General features: G+C 32.4%; 1 protein-coding gene across 1 annotated transcript; it reads right to left on the reverse strand.

Moving 5' to 3' along the window:
* Window positions 1-7,097: 7,097 nt before the first annotated feature.
* LOTGIDRAFT_104300 (hypothetical protein) lies at window positions 7,098-11,136 on the reverse strand (the record flags this gene model as incomplete). The annotated part of the gene is made up of 10 exons (XM_009053452.1): window positions 7,098-7,214; window positions 7,599-7,832; window positions 8,226-8,313; window positions 8,847-8,933; window positions 9,330-9,415; window positions 9,550-9,616; window positions 9,890-9,942; window positions 10,239-10,295; window positions 10,579-10,695; window positions 11,038-11,136. Coding segments are annotated over 10 exons (1,005 nt in total), but the record flags the coding sequence as incomplete, so codon positions are not given.
* Window positions 11,137-22,731: the final 11,595 nt, after the last annotated feature.

Raw genomic sequence — 22,731 nt, forward strand, 5'->3', positions numbered from 1 at the left:
TGAGACTTCTTGTTATCTCCATCATCTGAAGTTTGGTTAATCTGATGTGTAATGATAGCATCAATGAGTGTCGCAGCTGTTAAACTCTGTCTTTGATTAGGCTGCATTTCAGATGTCGGTATAGATGATTGATGCGAATCTTTCTGAAAAGCTGTCAACATCAAGGCAGGCCCATGTCCTACTCCTGAAGATTCTTTGCCCAATTTTTCTCGCACATATTCTGGATCAGTCATTTTCTTGTGTGAAGCTGTATCACCAGGAGAGCCATCACTGTCAATCACAACTGGCTGGTCAGGGTTAGTGTTTGAACGTTGCCGATAATGTTCTTGGACTCTAGCATCCTGTTCAGCTCTTCTTGCTCTTTCGGCCATCATATGACTCTGAAGCTGATCTGGTCTTCTGGGATGCCCATGATCAGCTGGATCGTGATCTCCAGGTCTCATTGATGCTCTTGCTTGACCTGGTGAAGTGTGATGTCTTCCATCTCTGGGAACAACCATCATCTGTGGGATTTCAGCATGCCTTGGAGAAACTGCCTGTCTACTGGTGCTATCAGCCATGTGCATTTGACTGGCTTTACCTGTACCTGTGACAATACTCGGTCTTGGAGAGAAATGCTGACTTACAGGTACACTAGATGATTGGCTAGGCATTCCAGCTTGTCCCCAAACAACTGGTCTTGACTTTTCCTCTCTGGGTGAAGGAGCACAATGTGGAGGATAAGGAGATGATTTCCCTTGTCTGTCTGAAGCTTGAGATTGTTGGTGGCCTTGATGAGCAAGATATACCATGCCAGGTGAACTATAAGGAGGTATTTGTGGATGTTGGGGATGCTGAGGATGTTGAGGATGAGGCATTCTGGGATCCATACCACCTGGAAAAGCTCTTTGTGGTGGTGGTGGTGGTGATCGTCCTTCTTTCTCTGAGGCAGCATTTGCTCTCCTATCCATTTGTTGGGCAGTGTAAAAGTCACTCATCAATGTAGCTTTTGAACTGTAAGGAACAGCTTGCTCAGGATAAGGATATTGATAAGGGTACTGACCCTTCTGAACTTCCATGGATTGTGGTTGACCTCTTTCAACCATTCCTTGTGGTACACCTTGTCTGTAGCCTTGCTCATATATACCATGACCTCTTCCATGAGGATCCATCATCCTTACATCCATCTGACCAGGTGCACCTCTTCCCATGCCTTCACGGCTCATAGGGGTACCTTTAGTTATGGAGCCTTCCACTCTTGGTGGTGTTGTTTGCCTGGGAAGTCCTTCTGGTCTTCTTTGAGACATATGACTTGGATGACCTCCTGGAGATAAATACTGAGCTCCTGGAGTTCCATGGGTGATAGATCCAGTTGGCTGAAGACTGTGAGAGCTATTAGGAGGTGATCGAGCAAGTTTTGGTGACATTTTAGATGCTGTACTGTTTATCAATGGTGGAGGAGGCGGAATACCTCTTTGATTTGCTGGAGAATGACGGGCTTGTTCATATTGAGAAGGAGGCAAGACTCTTACAGCTGGAGAAAGAGAACTTGGATGATCAGGAGGATAAATAGGGGATTTGCCACGACTGTCTGGTCTTGGCTGTTTTAGCATATCAGCAGTATGATGTGATGTTGTATGATGGGAGTGAGCTGGTGGAGGAGCCCCCATTGGTCTACTTAGCTGTGGATCTGACATTCTTGGGTAGGGATCATGCATTCTTTGTCTTGGTGTTTCAAAATCTCTAGGATTTCCCTTATAACCATGAGGTCCTACTTGATCAACTCTCCTTGAAAAATCTTGTATCTCTTCTCTGGGATGACGCACATCATGAGGATCTCTATCTGGGTATCGTACATATGGTATACCAGTTCTTGGGTCAACTTGCATCACTGTTCCTGGCTCAGCTTTCTCTTTCCTTAAATCCTGAGGTTGGCCAGAGTGTGCTCCCATTACTGGCACTAGAACAGTAGGGGGTCCAGAATCTGGTCCTAAAATATATAATACACATTTCTTAAAATTCAAGATCTAAAACATCATTGTATCATTCCATACAAACAAGGACTTGAAACCTTAGCCTTAAAAACTTGAGGGCATAAGACATCTCTATTCCAACTGAAAGAGATTGAATGGACATATTTCACTATTTATTGTTTTCACTTACTAAGACGCCCGAAATTGTCCAAAAAAACTATAAGCCAAGTTGACAGTAGTCAATAGATGGTCTGGAAAATTCGCTTAAAATACTTCATGAAGGGTTATCAGAGCTAAAAATGCTTAATTTTGACATAGTTGTCTAATTAACATACTTTGTTTTTGTAATGGTATACCACTAATATGTTCAGGACCATGAGAAATTGGTAATGGTTGATTCAAATTTCTTTCAATGGCTGAATTGATCAAATCTCTGACACAAGGTGCTTTCTGAACCTTTGGTGATATGGCAGATCGACTGTTGTCTGAATGACCACTGGGAGGTCTAGGTGAGTGCCGATTGTCATGAGGAGTCAATCTTCCTTGATAATGAGCCATCTGACCAGCAGAGAAGTCCATTCCCTGTACCTCTCTAGGATCATTACTTGGAGGTCTGGACAGCTGAGACGCTTGTGACAAGGATGGACTTGCACTGTGTCCAATACGACCATGAGGATATCCTGGAGATGACACTGGTCTTGGGCTATGGATCTTGACGTCGATGGGAATTCCCATTTGAGTGGGAAGTCCTGTAGCTGGACTGTATCTACTGCTTGGTGGAGGAGCTTGTAATCTAACACGACTCTGAGAACCAGGTGAAGTTGATGGTGTTCCAGCTGAAAAAAAAATAGTTAAATAAGTTTATTTCAGATTCTTATATGATAAAAAAAGCTTGTTTATGCCTTATACAAAACAGCAAATTTTACAACCTTTAATTTTATTGCACATTGCATCTGCACTAGGCACTCTTTTGTTGAGATAGATAACCTTGAAAGAAAATTGTGAAAATTATAACTATAAAAGAATATTAAAAAATTTGGAAAAGTCTTTGATAGAAAGTTTTGGAGCCACATGCATGCAAAATAAAAATATTTAATTTCGATGACTTACGATATGAAATCCTAGGTTGAATATGTCCACCAGCACTAGAAGGTCTGGATGATCCACCATGATGACCAATAGACCCTGGACCAGGTCCTTCATCAGCACTCAGAGTAGCACTGCTATCATTATCTGGTATACTCCTCAAACTACCTTGTGATGCACTCAGTGTTTTATCAGTAAGAGAAGCTTGAGGTAGGGCATGATTACTAGAATCTACACCAGTTTCAGTTGTTGATGAGGGTTTTTCTATCTTCACATTATCACCTGAATAAAGAGTTAAAAATTCCTTGTAGTAAATAGTGCTAGAAGTCTTGAAAGCATCTTTTTACAAAAATAGTTCAAAATTTGATTTTATATGAAATGATATGTAAGTATCAACAAATATTTTGAAAGAAAGATTGAAAAGTGTTACAGGTTAAATGACTTTTCGATTTTCAAGACATTTTCAGTTTTGCATTGACATTCAATTTGAACTGTACCTGTAACTGATTGACAAATACATGTACAAATATTCCCCTATATCCTACCTTCATCAATCTGCATGGGGGTAGGACTGGGAGCACTGGTAGTGTCTGAATCATCTCTATCACCAGGTTCATCTCCACCCATAGATATATCATCATCAGAGTGAGCTGTTAGTGTTGAAGCTACACTTTCACACATTGATACTGTTCTCTTATCATCAAACTAAAATTTGAAAAAGATCAAAACATATCAAATGAAGTCCTGTTGTTTTATTACGGAAATTATTCTATCTAATGATGATGTGAAATGAGAAGGTATAATTAATTCAATCCTAAATTTATGTAATATATTGATTTTGTATTTCATAAAAGCACCATTTTAACATTTATTGAAATATTTCAAATATAAAAATATAAATTTTGCTTGAGCTAGATTGGAAAAATTTCCACTTTTGGAAAGGTGTTAATTTCTTGCTAGAGTTGTTGAAAAATTACATGAAAAGTGTTTAATACCTTTTCCTTATGTTCAGCAATAATGGCTTCCAGGTTGAATTTCTTTTTGTAGTTAAAATAGAAGTTTTTACATTGAGCCTCTGTTTTAGATCCTACAAGAGTAGCTATAGCTGCCCAGTCACGCCCATGTTCTCGAAGACCTAAAATTAATTATTAATACAAGAATTCAAATGAAATCAGTTGGAATTTACATCCTACTTTTCCAGGCCAATTGAATCAGTAGACATAAATTAAGCTTTACTTCAATTAGGCATATACTGGGTTATTTCAAAGGACATCTGTAACAATGTACAGATAATATCAATGCCAAGGACAAACTTTTAAGTAGAATCTTAGTCAACCTAGATTTATAACCTTGTCAAATATAGTTCTTTCTTTTGCGAAATGGCAATAAACATATATCAGAGGTTATAACATACCTTGTTTAGCTATGTCCATTTCTTCTTCTGTCCATCTTGAAGTTTCTATTACATCTAGAAATAAAATAAAATATCCATTGGTCACTAAAATTATCAATTTCATGATACACTGGAACATTTTTATTTTTACAACTTATCTACGTAGCATTGTTATTACTATTAGTAGAATCTTATTTTAATAGTTTAGAGAGTTCACAGAGCTGTTAGAATTTATTTCAGTTTATTGTTACCTTCAGTTTGTTCAGTAACCAGTTGTACCAGGGGTTCGTTAGTTTGAGGGTTTGTTCCCATACGTCTAGCTATCCGATTAAAACAGGCAGAGCAACATTTACTGATCTCTTCTGTTAATTCTGGAAGATAAAAATATTCTATGTTTTCTAACATGTTCTTACAGATACAGATGGATGTCTCTTTTCAGAAAATCAAAATATCTTAGGCATGATTTATCCACAGAAGCTTCATAAGGACTGGTGATTTTGATCAAATCTGTCCAACATGTGACAAAATCTCTTACTTCAATCATACATTTCTTCAATTTTTGTGTTTATATTCTATAATCCATGCACTTCAATATAAGGCGTCTTTTTATAATCTGCTGACCTATTTTGGTAATATTTTTGATTTTTTTGGCTGAAAATATGATAGGCAATATTCAATACCAGACGGCCTAAGAGACTTACGTAAATCTTTCACAATAGGTTCCTTTATTTCTGGTGCTAACTCCGCCCACTTTGGTGGTAAGGGGCGTAACCTCTTCATTTTACGTTTGGGTGTTTTACAGGCTGGTACAGGACACCTTAACATGTTAATAAAGATACAAACTTAAATTACATAGGTCAAAAACAACACAGATAACTTAGAAATAAGATAACCCTTTGGCCATACTCGTTTCATGAGTCAAGTTCTGTTATAATATTACCAACAGGTGATCACTATGATGTGAGGGCATCTTAAAGTTTAGTTAGTAACACCTTTATGCGCTCTTAACACAACTGACCTATTTGGGACAAGTAACATTGTGAGTGGTAATCTTGACCTTCATCCAACCATACATATTTCTTAACAATTTAATATCCATGACCATTGTATTTCAATGCTCAATTGCATGTTTTTCAAACATTTCAAAAAATGGACTGAATATTTTTGTTTAGTCTAATAGAGCACAAATTTGATAAATTTGACAATAATATTTTTAGAGATCCACCAAATTTTAAGTCGCCACATTTTTAAGTCATGAAAAAGAAATTTAACTTACTGTGTATATTTTTTCCTCACTGATCGACATCTACAAGTACTACACACCCTCATGTCAGGTTTTAAATCAGCCTCTTTCAAACCATAGGCTTCACAATATTTAACAGTTATAGCACGACTCTGTCCATAATGTTCTAGTTGAGTTTTACATACAGCACATTCATGAGCACCACCTTTAAATACAGATAAATTTTTATTTTGTATACACAATATTTTATTTGATAACTGAAACGTCTTATTGAAGCCTTTGTCCCTGTTCCAAATACAGATAATACTAAGTAAGCGTTCTATAAATACCTTGCTTAATAGGGATTTTAAACAGTTCTTATATATGCATCAGGGTCATTCTATTTGTATTTCCTAAAAGACATAGTGAACTGTAAGTGACCTCCTAGCGCAAAAACTGATAATAAATAATTAACAATTTATGGCTAAACCTCAAAATAAATTAACAGCTTTTGCGATAATTATGTCAATAAAACCAAGATGTGTGACCAAGATGTGTGACCAAGATGTGTGACCAAGATGTGTGACCAAGATGTGTGACCAAGATGTGTGACTGAAATTAGAATGGTGCAATTCGATGTCAAACAAGAGCAGATAAATTGAAATAATGACCATCAGCTTCAGTTTGTTTAACAGTATTATCATCTTCATCACTAGAATCTTCTTCCATCTCTTCTTCTTTCTCTTCTTTTCTCTCCTGTTCCTTTAATTTCTCTTCTTTCTGAAGCTTTTCTTTGTCAAGTCTTTCTTTCTCAGCCTTTTCTTTCTCTTCCTTTTCTTTCTTCTCTTTTTCTTTCTTTGTTGTCCTATAATTCAATAAAGAAAAGGTAAAATTAGTTGTGGGGAGTATTGCCTTTGTTTGATGTATACTTAATCAAGACAAATGAACCTAGAGCATTTTAAATACACAATACATACAAGAAAAATGTATTTCATTCACAAGAGAGAAGAATTTTGAAACAGGAATTTTGTCCATTCCTTTTTTTTTAATACAATAGCATAATATAACTGAAATATAAAAGATAGTACACAGAAAGACAGTTTATTTCTTTTGTTAACCGAAGCACACTTATGGATAGTTACGTAGAAAAAAAAACCTGTAAAAGTGTAAAAGACTATAAATGAATATAATTTGATAACTTACGGTTCTTTTTCTAGTTTAATATCATCAGTAACGGCTACTGTTTCTACCGTCAGTTTAATTTCTTTTACTTCTTCTTTAGGTACTACTGGCTGTTGTTGAGGCTGCAAGAACAAAAGTTACAAACATTTCAGATCATTCATACATGAGGAAGTATTTCATAATGAAAAGTGATATCAGGTGAATCAATATGAATTAATGAGGTTAAACAAAGGTAATCATGGCCAACAGATATCCATCTAAATCATGTGTAACTTACCTTAAAGGGACGCCTTTTCTTCATATTTTGTTTACGTAATAATTGTTTATAATTTTCTTTCTTTTTACTTTGATAATAGAACTGTATGACCTCTGGTACACTCTGTAAATTGAAAAAATAACACTCATATACCTCTAGTAACGTTATCTTATTATTCTGGCAGGTTTCTCAATCTTATAAAGTGATTTTATATATAATGGTGACTGGCTATAAAATTTAATATCCCTTGGAAATAAATTTCAATATTTCTGACTTGTAATTCACTGGTCGCCAACTGAATTAATGAGTTTTATATAAACACCATATCTATCAGAAACTGTGGCTTGTTGTTTCTCAGAAGTTTCAAGCTGTTTGGCATAGATAGCTTTTCATGTCCTCCAACCTAGTAGTAAATATCTCAGACAATCCTCTCTAACAACAGCACGTTTACAATCTTACTCTATCAAACCAAGTTGGCACTGACACAGAGAATGCTTAAAGTTTCACCTTTTTCTGCAAACATGATGCAATCAGCACAAAGTTTTTAGGATGTTGAAGATATTTTTCTTTAAAGATCTGTTTCTCAGTTTCAGTCCATTTAATCAAAGCCTGGCTTTCTTTATACTCAAACATAGGATCCTCTAGTAGACCATTGTTATTGATAAACTTCATTTTACGTTGATGAGAATCTAACATCATTGGTGGAATAACAGAAAAACTTCTCATCTTCTTCTCCTCTTCCTAAATAGAATATATTGACAAAACAATCAATAAAAGCAATGAATAAAAAATTCACAGACAGAAGAGCCGTTTTTTTTATTTTAAGCGGTCTTTAATGACATGCATTAACTTTATCACATGACCTTAATCTTTCCTTCTTCTTGAAAAAATAGATGCTTTTTTTCAAGTTAATCTGTGTATCGTTATGCATAGTGAAGCTGGGTTGAAAATCCAAATATTGAACCCCAGACGTCCAAGCTAATTGGTTAGATTCCAAGCTACTTGAAAGCCTACAGTAGAGTTTTGAAGAGATTTGTGTAAATTATTTGAAAAGTCAAAGTCATAAGGCAATCTTTAAGACTTTCAATGCTTTTACTTCTTTCTTAAAAGAAGCTATACAAAAGTTCAACTAACCTCTTGTTCATTGAGACCATCTACTATCTGTTCTAATTCAGCATCAGTTCTAGCATAGCCTGCTATACTACCTCGTGTTCCAACTCGACTGGTAAAAAATAATAATATATATTACAATAACAACCCAATATATATTATAAACTAACTCTAGCATAGCCTGCTATACTACCTCGTGTTCCAACTCTACTGGTAAAAAATTATAATATATATTACAATAACAAACTCAATATATATTATAAACTAACTCTAGCATAGCCTGCTATACTACCTCGTGATCCAACTCGACTGGTAAAAAATAATAATATATATTACAATAACAACCCAATATACATTATAAACTAATTCTAGCATAGCCTGCTATACTACCTCGTGTTCCAACTCTACTGGTAAAAAATTATAATATATATTACAATAACAAACTCAATATATATTATAAACTAACTCTAGCATAGCTTGCTATACTACCTCGTGTTCCAACTCGACTGGTAAAAAATAATAATATATATTACAATAACAACCCAATATAATACTATAAACTAACTCTAGCATAGCCTGCTATATTTCCCTATGTATCCACTAAACTAAAGGAAAGCTCTCAGCTCTATATTGTCAAGAACATACCTCTGAAATCTTTCTCTGTCTTCTCTAGCCTTCTTAATCTCGGGAAACAATTTCTCATAGAATTCACGAGATTTGGCTTCTTTCGCTCTATGAATTAAACAATGAGTAATACATTCTATATTTTTAAGTAAAATACAAATACAAGAGATTAAGTACATGTAAATAAATGTACATCAAATAAATTTGACAAGAGAATGAAACATCAATCACAGTAGAGATTGAGAGGGAAAAATTTGATATTCATCAAAATATTTTTTACTTGACATCATTTATTTGCCACAAATGTGTTTTGTTATAGAGACCTTGTCAAATAGCATCAACCTTTGACAATTATGAACATTTTTGAAGCCAATTTCTTCTTATGAATATGTACAAAGCTAAAAATCTGTCATGTTCAGACCAAATCACTTAAAAGATTAAGCCGTAATCAGAAATGATTGATGGACACAGTTAAAACATTAAATACAAGGCACAACAACTTACTTTCGTTTTGCATTGTTTTCAATTCTCTCTATTTTCTTCAACCAGGCCTGCATCAACTGATCATATCTTTCTGTTAAATATTTCTCCTGGAAAGGTAAGTAATATTGTTCCAAAATCTTACAATAAAAATGTTTACAAGCAATCTGAATAACATGGCAACAAATAGACAAATAAATTTCATACATTAAATAACAGGACTAGTCTCAGAAAATGGTCTTACCCTTATTCTTCTGGCTTGATGTCTCTTCTTTAAATGTAATATTAACCTGTTTTTAAACACAGCGAACCTACAAAGTACAGATTTAAAACATAACAGAACAGTTCTACTGTATGCTAATTATTAAAATAGACACTGGTGTTTAAAGATTAGCTAATCAAACTCATGGAGTATCTTAAAGTATCTAATCATATTTTGTGTTATTGGACACTGAATTTCTATGATTTCTCAATAGTTTGTTTAGACTGTAAACTTGGATTGACCAACCCACAAAAAATAAATATGTCAGAGTACAGAAAATTATTCAATGGATGTCTATTTTATTAAAAAAATATAAACTTACTTTTGTTTATTTTCTTGATATATGGCTGTATCTGATGGTTGATGATACAGAGGCTGAAATATTATAGATAATCATTCTCATTAATACAGCTAATCATCATAAACATTGGAAAAGGGAGGTAATTTGCTGAAGATATTTCACTACAGCTTAAGTGTTTTAATATATCTACACTATCTGATCTGGTCAAATATAAGTCTACTGAACTTTAAATAGAATAGTGACTGTTTTTTTATTTTAAAAAGAAAGATCTAGAAAATTGACTTCCTAATTAGTGCTATTGAGAGTTGAACTGATGTTTGCATCTGGGAATGCCTTTAGGCTACCCTGGTATGATCAATACAATACCTACCAAGTCAATCTTTGGGCCCATTTTACTCAGCATTTTATGGGCTTCTTCTGCCTTTCTCTGAAAATATATAGAATAGACATAAACATCCTTCAACATCTGTTAATACATAATCACAAGTCACACGGAGGAATTATCACTTTCAATTTTATAAGGGCTAAATGTTGGATTGAAAATACCAAAATAAAATCTGAGATCTTTCACAAAAAATTCAAAAAAAGGGGGGTAAAAATAATTGGGCAGTGACCTAAGTAAAACTATGACAAGTCATACAGGTCCTGAGATATCTTGGCCAATAACAGGAACTAATTTACCCCTTTAGTTTAATGTAAATCATACCCACCCTATTTTCAGCATATATAATTTGAGCTATACTCTGATGTTTAGGTTCTGATTGGTTTAACTCTGGTGATTCACGTTTCTCTTCTTGTGGTTTAGCTGTTTCTTTTTCTAGTTGATCCTAAAATATAGGATACATTTATGATACTGGATATTATATCTACATTACAAACCACAGAGAAACATTATTCTTCAGTGCATGACATCATTAAAGTATTTGTTACCTCCAAATGACAATTGTTTCAGATATAGATTCAATCATCAGGAAAAGTAATTTGAAATAGAGCTTCAATTTCCAGAATTTGAAATTCACTAAACATTCATAGTAGAGGGAAATCATTTTAGCCACATTATTTTCCATAAGAATGACTATTCACTCTCTGTGGTTGTCTGAAAGGTCTAGGCTAAGGCATAGCATTGAGAATTATCCACATGGAGGTATATGGTGAAAATATCTAAATACCTGTTTCTTCTGCAGGTTTTTAATCTTAGATTCAACTTGATGAATCTCCTGGTCTAGGTTAGTAATCTGAGCTATGATCTCATCTTTTTCTTTCTGAGATTTTCCTAAAGGTTCTTCAGTAGGTGAAATAGCTTCTACTTGTGGATTGTATGCTGGTTCCTGCAATAGGAATAGGTAAATATGAGTTGGGAGGCAGGAAGGACTACTTCAATAGATTGATGTTTAAAATTAGAACTGCTATTCCAGAAGTAAAGATAAAATAGTGAGACATTTCATATGTTGATCAACATCAAAATCTGTAAATGGCACTTAAGACGACATTTGTTCTATGAGTTTGAGATAATGCAGACGTTAAAAACATTAAGAGCCATCAATTACATCTAAATCTACAATTTAGTCAGAAAACTGAAATTTTCAATACTTCCAGCTTTGCAAGCATGCAGATAATCTGGGAAAGAGCAATGTGGAGAAGAATGATCAAGAACCAGTTGGTAGAAAGGATCCTCATGAACCTTGTTGTCCTTGTAAAAAATGGTTGTTTATGTCTATCTTAAATACCTACCCTTTTGACCTCTATCTGAGTATCAACATGTAAAGGTTGTAAGAGATCTGGTCTACTAATGGCCAATCTGGGACGTTTATTGACCTGTGGGCCCATATCCCCACCCCCACTAGTTATTCTAGTAGGTATAACGGCTGCTAGGTTTTCTTGACTGTACTGAGGGTACTGTTCGGCTCTGAAAAGCAGATAAATACAATCATCATATAGAAATGACTCAAAATATTCCAAGTACAATTCTAAATATTTTCTAAAAACTTCCCTTTTGTCCATTTTGAAAACAATTTCTAACAGGTTTAAGGAAAACATAATAATTGATTTTTAGTAAGCTAGAAAAGACTGATCTTGTGATAATAACAATCACACAAAGCTTGGCTAAAGCTGTATTAGAAACCAAGTTGAAAATAACTAATAGACAAACAAATTTTGACTTTATCAATATTTCATATTTTTCTGAAGTACCGTACGTGAGGTTATGATGTTGTGTCAATATGGATGGTGTGTAACATTAATGCATTAGACCACAAAATGGTTTGTTATTGTGCAAAAATTTAACAAATGTTGCACACTGCCACCGATGACATCATAAAAATACCAATTTGGCTTTTAAAACATACAAAAAAAAAACATAGAATGCTTAAATCTAATCATTTATCTAATATTTTTAAACCTACTATTCCTTTAAAAACCAGACAAAAGTTAATCTGGTGGAAACGTAACTTTAATATAATAACTAAACAAAGCTTGGCGTGGTGGAAACTGGTTAAATCTATTCAAAACTTAACAATAGAATCTCTAACAATTCAAACCTATTAAAATTTTCATTATTGTTCTGAGAAAAATATCATTATTACTGTCTTAAAAATCCATATATAGAAATAATTTAGATAATAAGGCTTTAGACCTTTCATTTCGTGCAATTTTAAAAATAAGCCTATTAAAATTGTGTCTTTTTAGTTGAAAGCAAAACCATTTCAAAAGAAAAAGACAAATATCAAACTTTTTTTAACAAGATAATACAAGAACATGTTAAGAATAATTACAGTAAAAATCCATGAAAAGTACATCCTACTTTAACAATATGAAAAAATGGAAATTTGACACATGATTAAGCTAATGAAACTGGCATGCAGTGTGCAATGAAGGAAATTTTGGTAAGATAGAGGCATCAAGCTATTCTAAATGATACTTTTGAGCGATGTCAGCATGCAATGACTACAGCACACAGGGCTTTTTTCATTTCAGTCCCCTGGACTCGTTTAAATCTTTTATCAAAACATTAAACTAGCATTTTTGACTGCATCACGTTACGTTAATCATATTTTTAAGTTAACATTAATGTCAAGTTTTCATAAGACATTAATGTCAACAAATTTCAAATACACAAAAATTATGTTTTCATTATGTGCTCCTAGGTCTTTTCATGTTGTTATTAATGGGAATTTATGCAGTTAAATGCACCAAGATTAAGAGTACTAAGAAGGATATTTGTGGTGCCAGTTTTCAGTACAAAAGGAAATAGTCTACACTGAGTTTGTTTATAATCTACAGATTGTGCACTCAAATTAAGAGACCCATTGTCCAACATTTCATATGTGGTTTACATGAAAATTAAATTACGTTTATTTTCATCAATTATCTGAGCTATATCTTTCCAGATAAACAAATTGGAATTTGAATCCAATAAGCTAATAAGATTAGGTTTTTAAACGCAAGACTCCTCAGAAAAGATTTTTTCATTTTCATCACTTTTTGGAATAAAGAACAGACATACTGTTGGCAGTGAGGAAAACTTAGTGGTTTTGTTGCTTTATAATTTATACTAACCTTTCAGCTTGATGGTGATGATAATCTTGTAATAAAGTAGGTCTACGTTTGGCCACATAGTCATCATACTGATGTGGAGCACGGTGCTGATCTGGTGGCTGAAATATATAATTTAATCATGATTATCCTGTATCTATTACCTTTTATTATAAAATTTCAATGCCCATTAATTGGATACAGGAACTCGGAAAATATTTTTTTTACCATTGTCACATTTAACATTTCATGATTTTTTTTGTAACTATTTTATTTCAATATAAGAATCTAAAAAAAATCCCTTAGTTCAAAAAGAAGAAACGTACAAGGATTCCATGATTAACTTCATATATTTTTCTCATGAAATTTCCCATTGAAGATTGGTGGTAGAAGGCTTGTCATAGTTTAATACGTTTACGGCACATATTTATATATATCACAGATTTCCTTTATCACAAGAAGTAAATATAAGCAACCAAACATATTTCAAGACACGTCAGATGTAATTTTGGGTCATTGAAGAAAAAAAGGCAAAGTGGCAAAAAAGGAATTTTCTGTCCAATGTTCAGCACCCAACCAATAGATCTGTCTAAAACATCAATTAAACCATCAACATTATCAATATCCAAATACACCTATTACCCTGTAATTATAATCTTATTTTAGAATCATACAGTTCATTGAAGTACATATAGGAACATAGAGTTGTTTATCAACAGAGGCAATGCTTTGATTTTTTCCTACAATTTGCTAATTGCTGCTCACTTCATGACCTAACATCTTTAATTTAAAACTTCCAATCAAATCACACAAAAAAAATTTGTTCATTTGATGAGGACACATGTAAATTGTGTTGAAACGTTATGTGTATAATAATTGTATTAAAGAAGTGTGCTTATTCCATAATATTGTCTTGTGTTTGTGATTTGTACACCTCACTTCTAAATGTTCTCAGTCTTACTTCCAATTAAAACTTTGTTTCCACAGTTGGCACATAAAGTCTAGGCCTATTTTGCAATATTTTCTATTAAAGAATACCTTTTATCACAATCAGTTTCCAAAAACATTTGAATTGAGTATGTACATATATACTATAATGGCGATTTTAAATTGAGAATGAAAGCTTAAGAAATTTAGAAGCTTCACTTAGATAACCACCAACCACGATGCCACACAAATGATGTATATAATTTTTTAACAGAGAATATTCCTTCACAATATGTGACTCATTTAACAGATATATTCATCACTTTAACCTTAAAGCACTCAAATCAAAATATCAAACTGAATTTAAAATTCAAATTTCTTTCTGCAACATATAGATAAGGGTGATCACAAAAAAGCTGAATTTAATTTTGAATGAAGATTATCCTGTACCAATACACAATATATGCAGTTCAGAATCGTAATTATGTTGTATTCAAAATCTCATATCCTATATTTGAACTGAATTTAAATTTCTGCTATTTTAACTGCTGTATGCATACAACTGACCACAAGGTATGTTACCACACAAATATTCAGTATTTAGCACAATATTTAAATGAACAATGTCCTGTATATACTACGTGCAGTATATCAAGACCTCCAACAGTATGCATGTTGTAATTTCTGAATTAAAATGTTATTGCACCAGTAAGTAAGTGATTAAAGGCTATAGGATTGTCAAGTTTATAGTAGAAACCAGATGGCTACGGTCAGAGCCTGTATAATGTCTTCAATATGCTTCTTAAAGTACCGCATATATAATACAACACTGTTGTGCCATTACTTATACATATTTGTCAAAGTCTTTTAAATCACGCCTCAGTAAGTTACAATATTTTAAAGTTAGATCCAACTTTTCACTTTACATTAAGAAAAACGCGCTTTTCCTAGCTTTCGGGACAATTTTTAAGTCTTTTGTCTTATATTATGGCATCCACAATTTATAAGATCCACAACTGATCAGCAACTCAAATAATATCTACAACTAATATCCATTAGAAATATCCTCAACTTTCCGAATTTACAGGACTGAAAATATGAAGTACTAATTCAAACAATACCAACAATATTTATCCACCTGCAAAACCCATGAATTCTAAGCTTACTTTCTCACAACATCCACAATTGTTCAGCTAAACAAATATCTACAAATGATTTCCAGTCAAAACGTTCACAACTTTTAGTCTTTCTTTATTTTTAACATCCACAATTGAAATCCACCTGCAACATTGGCTGTTCCAAAACATCCACAATATTCAAGTTCTAAATGACACTATGTTAATATAGAAAATAAAAGTCTGACCTAATGGACCACCCTGAATTTAGTTTCCATCACACAAATTGATTGAAATAAAACATTGTTTTAACTTTTGACAAACATTGACTGAGTATTTTGATTAAACAGCAACCCCAGACATTAGACTCGACAAGTTTTTTTATATTTGAGCAAACCTTTTCAACAATTTACAAACTTTGACTTAAACAACTTGTACTCTTAAGGTCGTGGAAAGTACTTTAACAGAATAAAAAATCTTCAACTGCAGAAACAAAGTCGCTGAGACAGGCTTTCTCTCAAAAAGTCTATACACACTATTTGCCATGTCCTGTCTGAATATCCAGTAATTTTTCATAAAACTTGATCACATTATGTCAATATCATTAATCAAATTCAAACCTAATCCCTATCTAGTAAAAAACAATGTAAAAAGTTCTTTTGCGTTTTTCTATTTTTATGAGAATTTTAATAGCAGCCTAAAAATGAACTGTTAGTCTTAAAATGTCTTTGCTTTGATAAAAACATAAACATAAGCACACATTCAAAATATTGTTTTCATAGAGGCCCATATTCAGCCAAAATTTGTGATTTTATTGGGTTGAAATTTCTTGTAGCAAAATGTATTTCTTTTCAATTTAACAAAAAAATTGATTTTTTTCAATGCAAAGATATTCTAAGACTAACAATAATATTTTGAGGCTGTTATTCCAATTCTTTTGAAAATAAGGGAAAAAATTCAAAAACACTTTTTAATTTGCTCAGACAATAGTAGAGTTATCCCTGAGTTACAGGAACCACAGACAATTGTTGAAAATTAGAATGCAAACACAAGCTACAAGTGTCCTCAATACACATAGAAATCTCTTTTAAATCTTTTAGTAAACTATTTCTAAAGAACTACGACAAAACTTTTCAAAATGTCAACATAAAGCACATTTCTTGTACAATTCACCCACGTTTTTACTCAAAATTCACATTTCAAATAACCACTGAATCATAATTTGGGTGGTGGTAAACATTTTTCACAAAGACATGGTTATATTGAAATTCAATTGAATTCTTCATTCATTGATCTTGTGAACTGAAAGAGTTATAAAGTCTACTACACAGTTCAAAGTCATCAAATTAAACCTAACCCATGTTATTTTTGCACAATAGATAAACTGTTAATAGACAGCTCAAACAAGAAATGTCTCATAGCAATGTACTTAATGTAATAATTTAATTTTAAGTTGCCATCTTTGAACGTTGAAAATGAGCAATTAAGTGCAATCTAAAAGAGTTCCAAAAATCTGACAATAAATTGCTTGTTAGCATGTATACACAGCTTTCAAAAACGACTTGAAATCAATTCAGAAGTTACAGTAGTGCAGTTTTGATTCAACAAAATATAGTGAAAGTACAACCTGTGAAAAAAGTTTGATTAAAGTTTATGTAAAGCTAGTGTAAATGTAACCACAATGAACTCTGTCGACTTATGTACACTTCTTTACCTTTTAAACTGTTTTCATAATATCTTCATTTTCTCTATTAGAAAATCTTATACACTATACACATTGAATGATGTTATAAAATAAAACATTTCTCTAATGTATCACTTAATGGCACAAATTGCAGAAAATACTCTTGTACCTTAATTTGGTTACTCAAAACAAGTTTCACATCTTGTAATTTTGTACTTAATTGGACTAAAAAAATTAAAATTGACATCTATCTTAACTAGCCTTAATGATTCATTACCACATCATAATTCAAGCTGATATAAAGCTGTCCAAGTTTTTATCCAAAACAATTTCCATTGCAAAAGTATTCAGCAATAAGTGATCTTTTTAATCATTTTAATCACTCCAAATTTGACTGTTTACTACCAAAAACATGACTTACTGCCACATATTCAGACATTTATTTTATCTATTATCTATCTATTATGCTTTTGCCATTGATTACAATATTTTGTGGTCACTGCGATATTTCTTTAACAAAATTAAAATCTGAGAATTTGCATGAAATTCTTCTTTATTACATTTGTTGAATGTGACTAGAAAAAACTGACTGGATGAAGAATTCTTACAATTGACCACTCATCTATTTCAAGAACTTCATCTGACTTCACTGCATGATGATCAACTAAATAAAATCTTATGAATAGCTGAATAATAGGGTTCATAGTTGAATTGTATTTTCTATGTCAGTTTTCTTCTTATGTTCTAAGCCACATGACATAGATTAACTTCAACATGATCTGTTTACAAAGCTGTTTAATATTCAATATATAAAGAACTTCTCGAGACTTGAATCCATTAAATTTCTTTCATCTTGTTATTCCTAGATCTTTATATTTTTAAAAATTACAAAAGTCAGACTTTTATACAACATTACACTGCAACTGTCATTTGATTGGTCTAAGAGACAAGGCCTGTTTGTATCTCTGTGTTGACATGCATTTAATGGCCACTTTTGAACCATAAAAAAATCAACAGAGGTCAATTTGAAGAAATAGACTAAATTATTGAATCTTACTTTAGTCCGTGCACACACAAGCCATCAGCTCAGTCAGAATTCAATTGTGGACTTCTCCTTCAGGCAATAGCTTCCGTGTGCTGGTAAATTTATGCAAGATTTTGGTCATTTGTGGTGAAAATTTGAACACCAAGCAAGTTTTTTATAATGATTATTTCTTCCACGAATGAACAAATGCTTTTGTGTGTGTGTGTATGTGTGTGTGAGTAATAAAAGCTATCTGCTTAGAGGTAACCTTATCTACACATGAGTAATTACGTGACCATTCAAAAACTTTTCACCAAGAATGACCAAAATCTTGCAAAAAATTTACCCACACACAGAAGCTATCACCTTAATGAGAAATGCACAAATGAATTCTGCCTGAGCTGGTGGCTCATGTGTCCACTGGACTTAATAGAATGTTCAGATGACTAAAGATAAGGCAGCTTAACTATCAACCAAACCATTCATAGAGTCTGGATTACTGTTTTGGTCAGAGTTCAAACGGACAAACAAGACATGTTCATTAAATTAGCCTTACCTTACATTACATATTGCAACACTTTATTGAGCTAATGAATATAGAAATAAAAGCACCAACCTGATAAGGATCTCTGTATTTATACATGTAACTAGTTGATGGTGCCATACCATATCTTCCTGATTGATCCTGTCCATAAGGATATCCTGCTGGTCGAGTCAGGTGATGGGGGGAGGCAGTTCTTCCTCTTTTAAAAGGTGATGTGGTATCATGTGATGGAGGGCCTGGAATGCCCCTGAAATAAGAGAAATTTTTATGAGTTGCTCTGTGAGAGTTAATCCACCTTAGAATAGTAAATAATTATACAATCAAGTACAAACTGAGGGGGGTAATGTAATACCTGAAAGTTATTATATTGTAATTTGTGAAAAATTACATCTGCTCAACAGTGTTCAAGTAAAATGAAAATGAATTATCAAAATGTATGAGTTTAACTAATAGATATTGACCAGATATAACTGTGTCACATATACAAATACCATGTTAGTACCTTATATGATTCCTGACTAAAAAACAATTTCGTTTATATCATCATGTTAAGATAAACCCTGCTTATAATTACAACTACTTTTATAATAAAAGGTTTGATAGCATTTATTTACAACAATTTATACCAATTATTACATTTTATCAAGAAAAAAGCATATTCTGATTTTGTTTAACAATTCTAACTTTTATTATTGTCATACTGTTGTTCTTAATGCAAAAACCAGATTAAATTAACAGTTTCCAACTGTTCAAAACATTTAAATGATTTATGCTTACTTAGAAATGTCAACAGTGATTTAACCAATTTGAAAAGTAATTACTTTAGAAATATGTTTTGCAACAAAAGCAAGATGATATATTGATAACTCATTTTCTTATCATATTTCACACCATTAGATTTACTTTGCAGAAAACAATGGCAACGACCAACATCTATTAAATATTAATACAAAGGAAGAACCTAAAGAAAAAAACAGGAAATGGTTTTGAAAGAGATCAATCTTAATTTAGAATAATAATATCAGATATTTTATATAGATATATTTCTGACATCCGTCAAATTAATCTGAAAATATCATTTGGATGGACAAAAATAATATTCACAATTTTTTTGTATACTCTTGATTTGAGCATTAGTATTCTTAAAGTATTTATCTCTAAACCACTACTAGTCATGTATGCTTATACTAAGTTAAATCGGTTCAAAACTGAAGGAGCTATGGTAGTTTTACTATTTGGAATCAAATGGGTTCAGAAGCGAAAAAAATTTGAATTTGTCAATTTAATTTTTTCATTTATTTCCTACATACCACTTTTCATGAAGATTGAAAACTGAAGGAACTATGTTATTATTTAAGAGGGTTAATTATCAGCAAACGCTTAATTTCATGATCAAAATAGGTATTCATGTGTGCTAACTGTTATCAAAATCTGTTAAAAACTGTAAATTTCATAGCGTTTATGCGGAAATGAAAGCGATTGAACAGAATGATGAACACAGGTACAAGCAATTACATAAACATAGAGAGAGGTTGGAGTATAAAATTATAAGAATTCACCTTAAAAATATAACACTAGACACTAGAGTTACAACATCAAATACAGTATATTCTTTACCACTTATAATAAGGTACAGGCATTACAGTGTTATTGATGTTAAAACTGCGTAACCATAACATATTTCCATTACTATTCATATTGGCATTATTTATTAGACTTCTAATTATGTCTCTAGTCAACTAACATCCTTTTTCTAATTCTTTACAAGAATCACTCAGGTTTTTCCACAATACAGATTATGAGGAAGCATTTCTTTCAGTTTCTTCTAACAAAGCAACCAACGAATTATACTTGAACAAAAATCACACTTCCCATATCTTCGGTCTGTGTTATCCTATTTTCAATTACATATTGTTTTAACAACCACTTTCAACTATTCTCTTATCTCATGACACTACTAATTTCTAATTACAGAATTACTAATTAGTCACTGTTGATACACTAGAGTTCCTTATCCTTCATTCAGCTTTGTATAACCACAACACTCTGACTGTCGCTGAAGTTCTGAACAATATACATTATAAACAATGTACTGATGCTTCAAGCCTTCATTAATATCTATATCTATTTTAATGAAAATAAAACTGTTGTATACGTCATATTTTTTTACCTTTTTAAAATTAACGTCAAAAATCTTGTGAAAAATAAAAGAACAATTCTCAACTAGAAAATCCTGATTGAAAAATAGCAGGTGCTGTAATCCAAAGTGTTTTCTGCAAATAATGAAAAACTGGAAATGTTTAAAAAAAAAAAATGAAAAGTACTGCCATAAAGAGTTAATGTAGCCTAGTTAAGAAGTAGTCAGTTATTGAAACACATGTCATACTATATCATTCAATATTTTCCTGACAACGTGATTCCTTTCAATATGACACACTTTATTCCTTCTTATATAAATTCTAAAAATACCTGCTCCTGAGTTCTTAAAATATCTTCACTTACGTCAACTTCATCTTAGAAAATACACAAAAAAATGTCACTGTTGTTCTGCTGATAATTATACATAATATTGCTCTGATTTTTTGTTGTTTATAAAGTTCAGACTTTAACAGTATGAAATAAACAATGCCTTGAACATAGATTGTTAGTACTTAGTTGTATTTATTTGCTTTAAAATAACTTTACCATAAATATAAATGTGTCCTTAGGTGATAAGGTTTAGACTTTCACACTCTTTCTTAGTTTCAAGTATTACAGAGAAGTATAATCATCAAAAACCAATTCATCTAGGATTTTTATCAAGAAAGCCTTTTCCAAAACCTACTTTCATAATGTCTATTTTAGGCCAACAAATTCTGACAAAGGGCAATAACCCCGATAATTTTATCTATCATCCATGATGATACTGTGAAATAATTCTAATACAAATTATCACAAAATATAATTCTAATTGTCTCTTGGAAAAACGAATTACCAGCACGAGATGACATAAAAAAAACAAATTAAAGGGAAATCCAAGATAATGTTGCAACATCCTCTTACATTTTTGAACATAATTTTAAATGCCAAATTCAATATCTGAATGTCATATTTCTACTAAGATTTAACGCAAAAGGCTGTACACCCACATGGGGGCCCTAATCTTTCCAAAAGCCATCTCTAATCGATAAACATTAGCCTGGACAATTTGTTCATAATCCAAAAAGTTTTTATCAAAAAATGGGGTAAGACTCAGTAAATTCCATTTTTAGATTCATGCAAAATTCGATCTTTCTTTTGCATTCACAAGACATTGTTGATATGTCAAGGCTAAAAAGTAAAATATATAGTAGAAATGGAACTCCTTTGAAACTTATCTAAAAGTCACTAATAAATCAAATAAATATTCTAAAGCCAAAAGGATATTTTGTTTCAAGTTTTGTCAAGATAGAATAAAAACTGTAGTGTTATATACTAAATCAAGGGCAATAACTATGTAAAACTGTTTATCCTAAAATTGTGAAATGAAAATGAAATGAATGGAGTTTTACGTCCTACTTTTCTGCACCTTGTGGGTTAATGATGATGGGCAACACCACGCAGAGTACATTGAGAAAAATTTTGTCAGGTCAGTGTGATTAGTCTCCTCTTTTTTCGATTTCCAACTGTTGAGGGATCTTTATCGGCACAGCCTGTAGCACACGGGCCTCAGTTTAATTTCCCATCCTAACGACTAGACGCTTTTTGCACATCAGCCAGGGAGAAACTGGGTTGAAAAATCTAAAGGTATTACTTCGACCTATGATGGGATTGAACCCTGGACCTCCAGATTACCAAGCAAGGGTCTAACACACTGACACTCAACTGAAATCTTTGATAAGTTCACAAGCTAATAGACGGCAATATACGTCCATGGACATAAAAATGTAGACATATAAACAGGTTTATTAAGAACAAAGAATTCTTTGGTTATAACTCAACTTTTGAACATATGTCATTTCATATGAAAGGGATCTGATCCAGTTCATAAAATTCAATTTCTACCATTAATCACACTAT

The sequence above is a fragment of the Lottia gigantea genome (genome assembly GCF_000327385.1).
Source record: "Lottia gigantea unplaced genomic scaffold LOTGIsca_2, whole genome shotgun sequence".
Classification (NCBI taxonomy): Eukaryota; Metazoa; Mollusca; class Gastropoda; family Lottiidae; genus Lottia; species Lottia gigantea.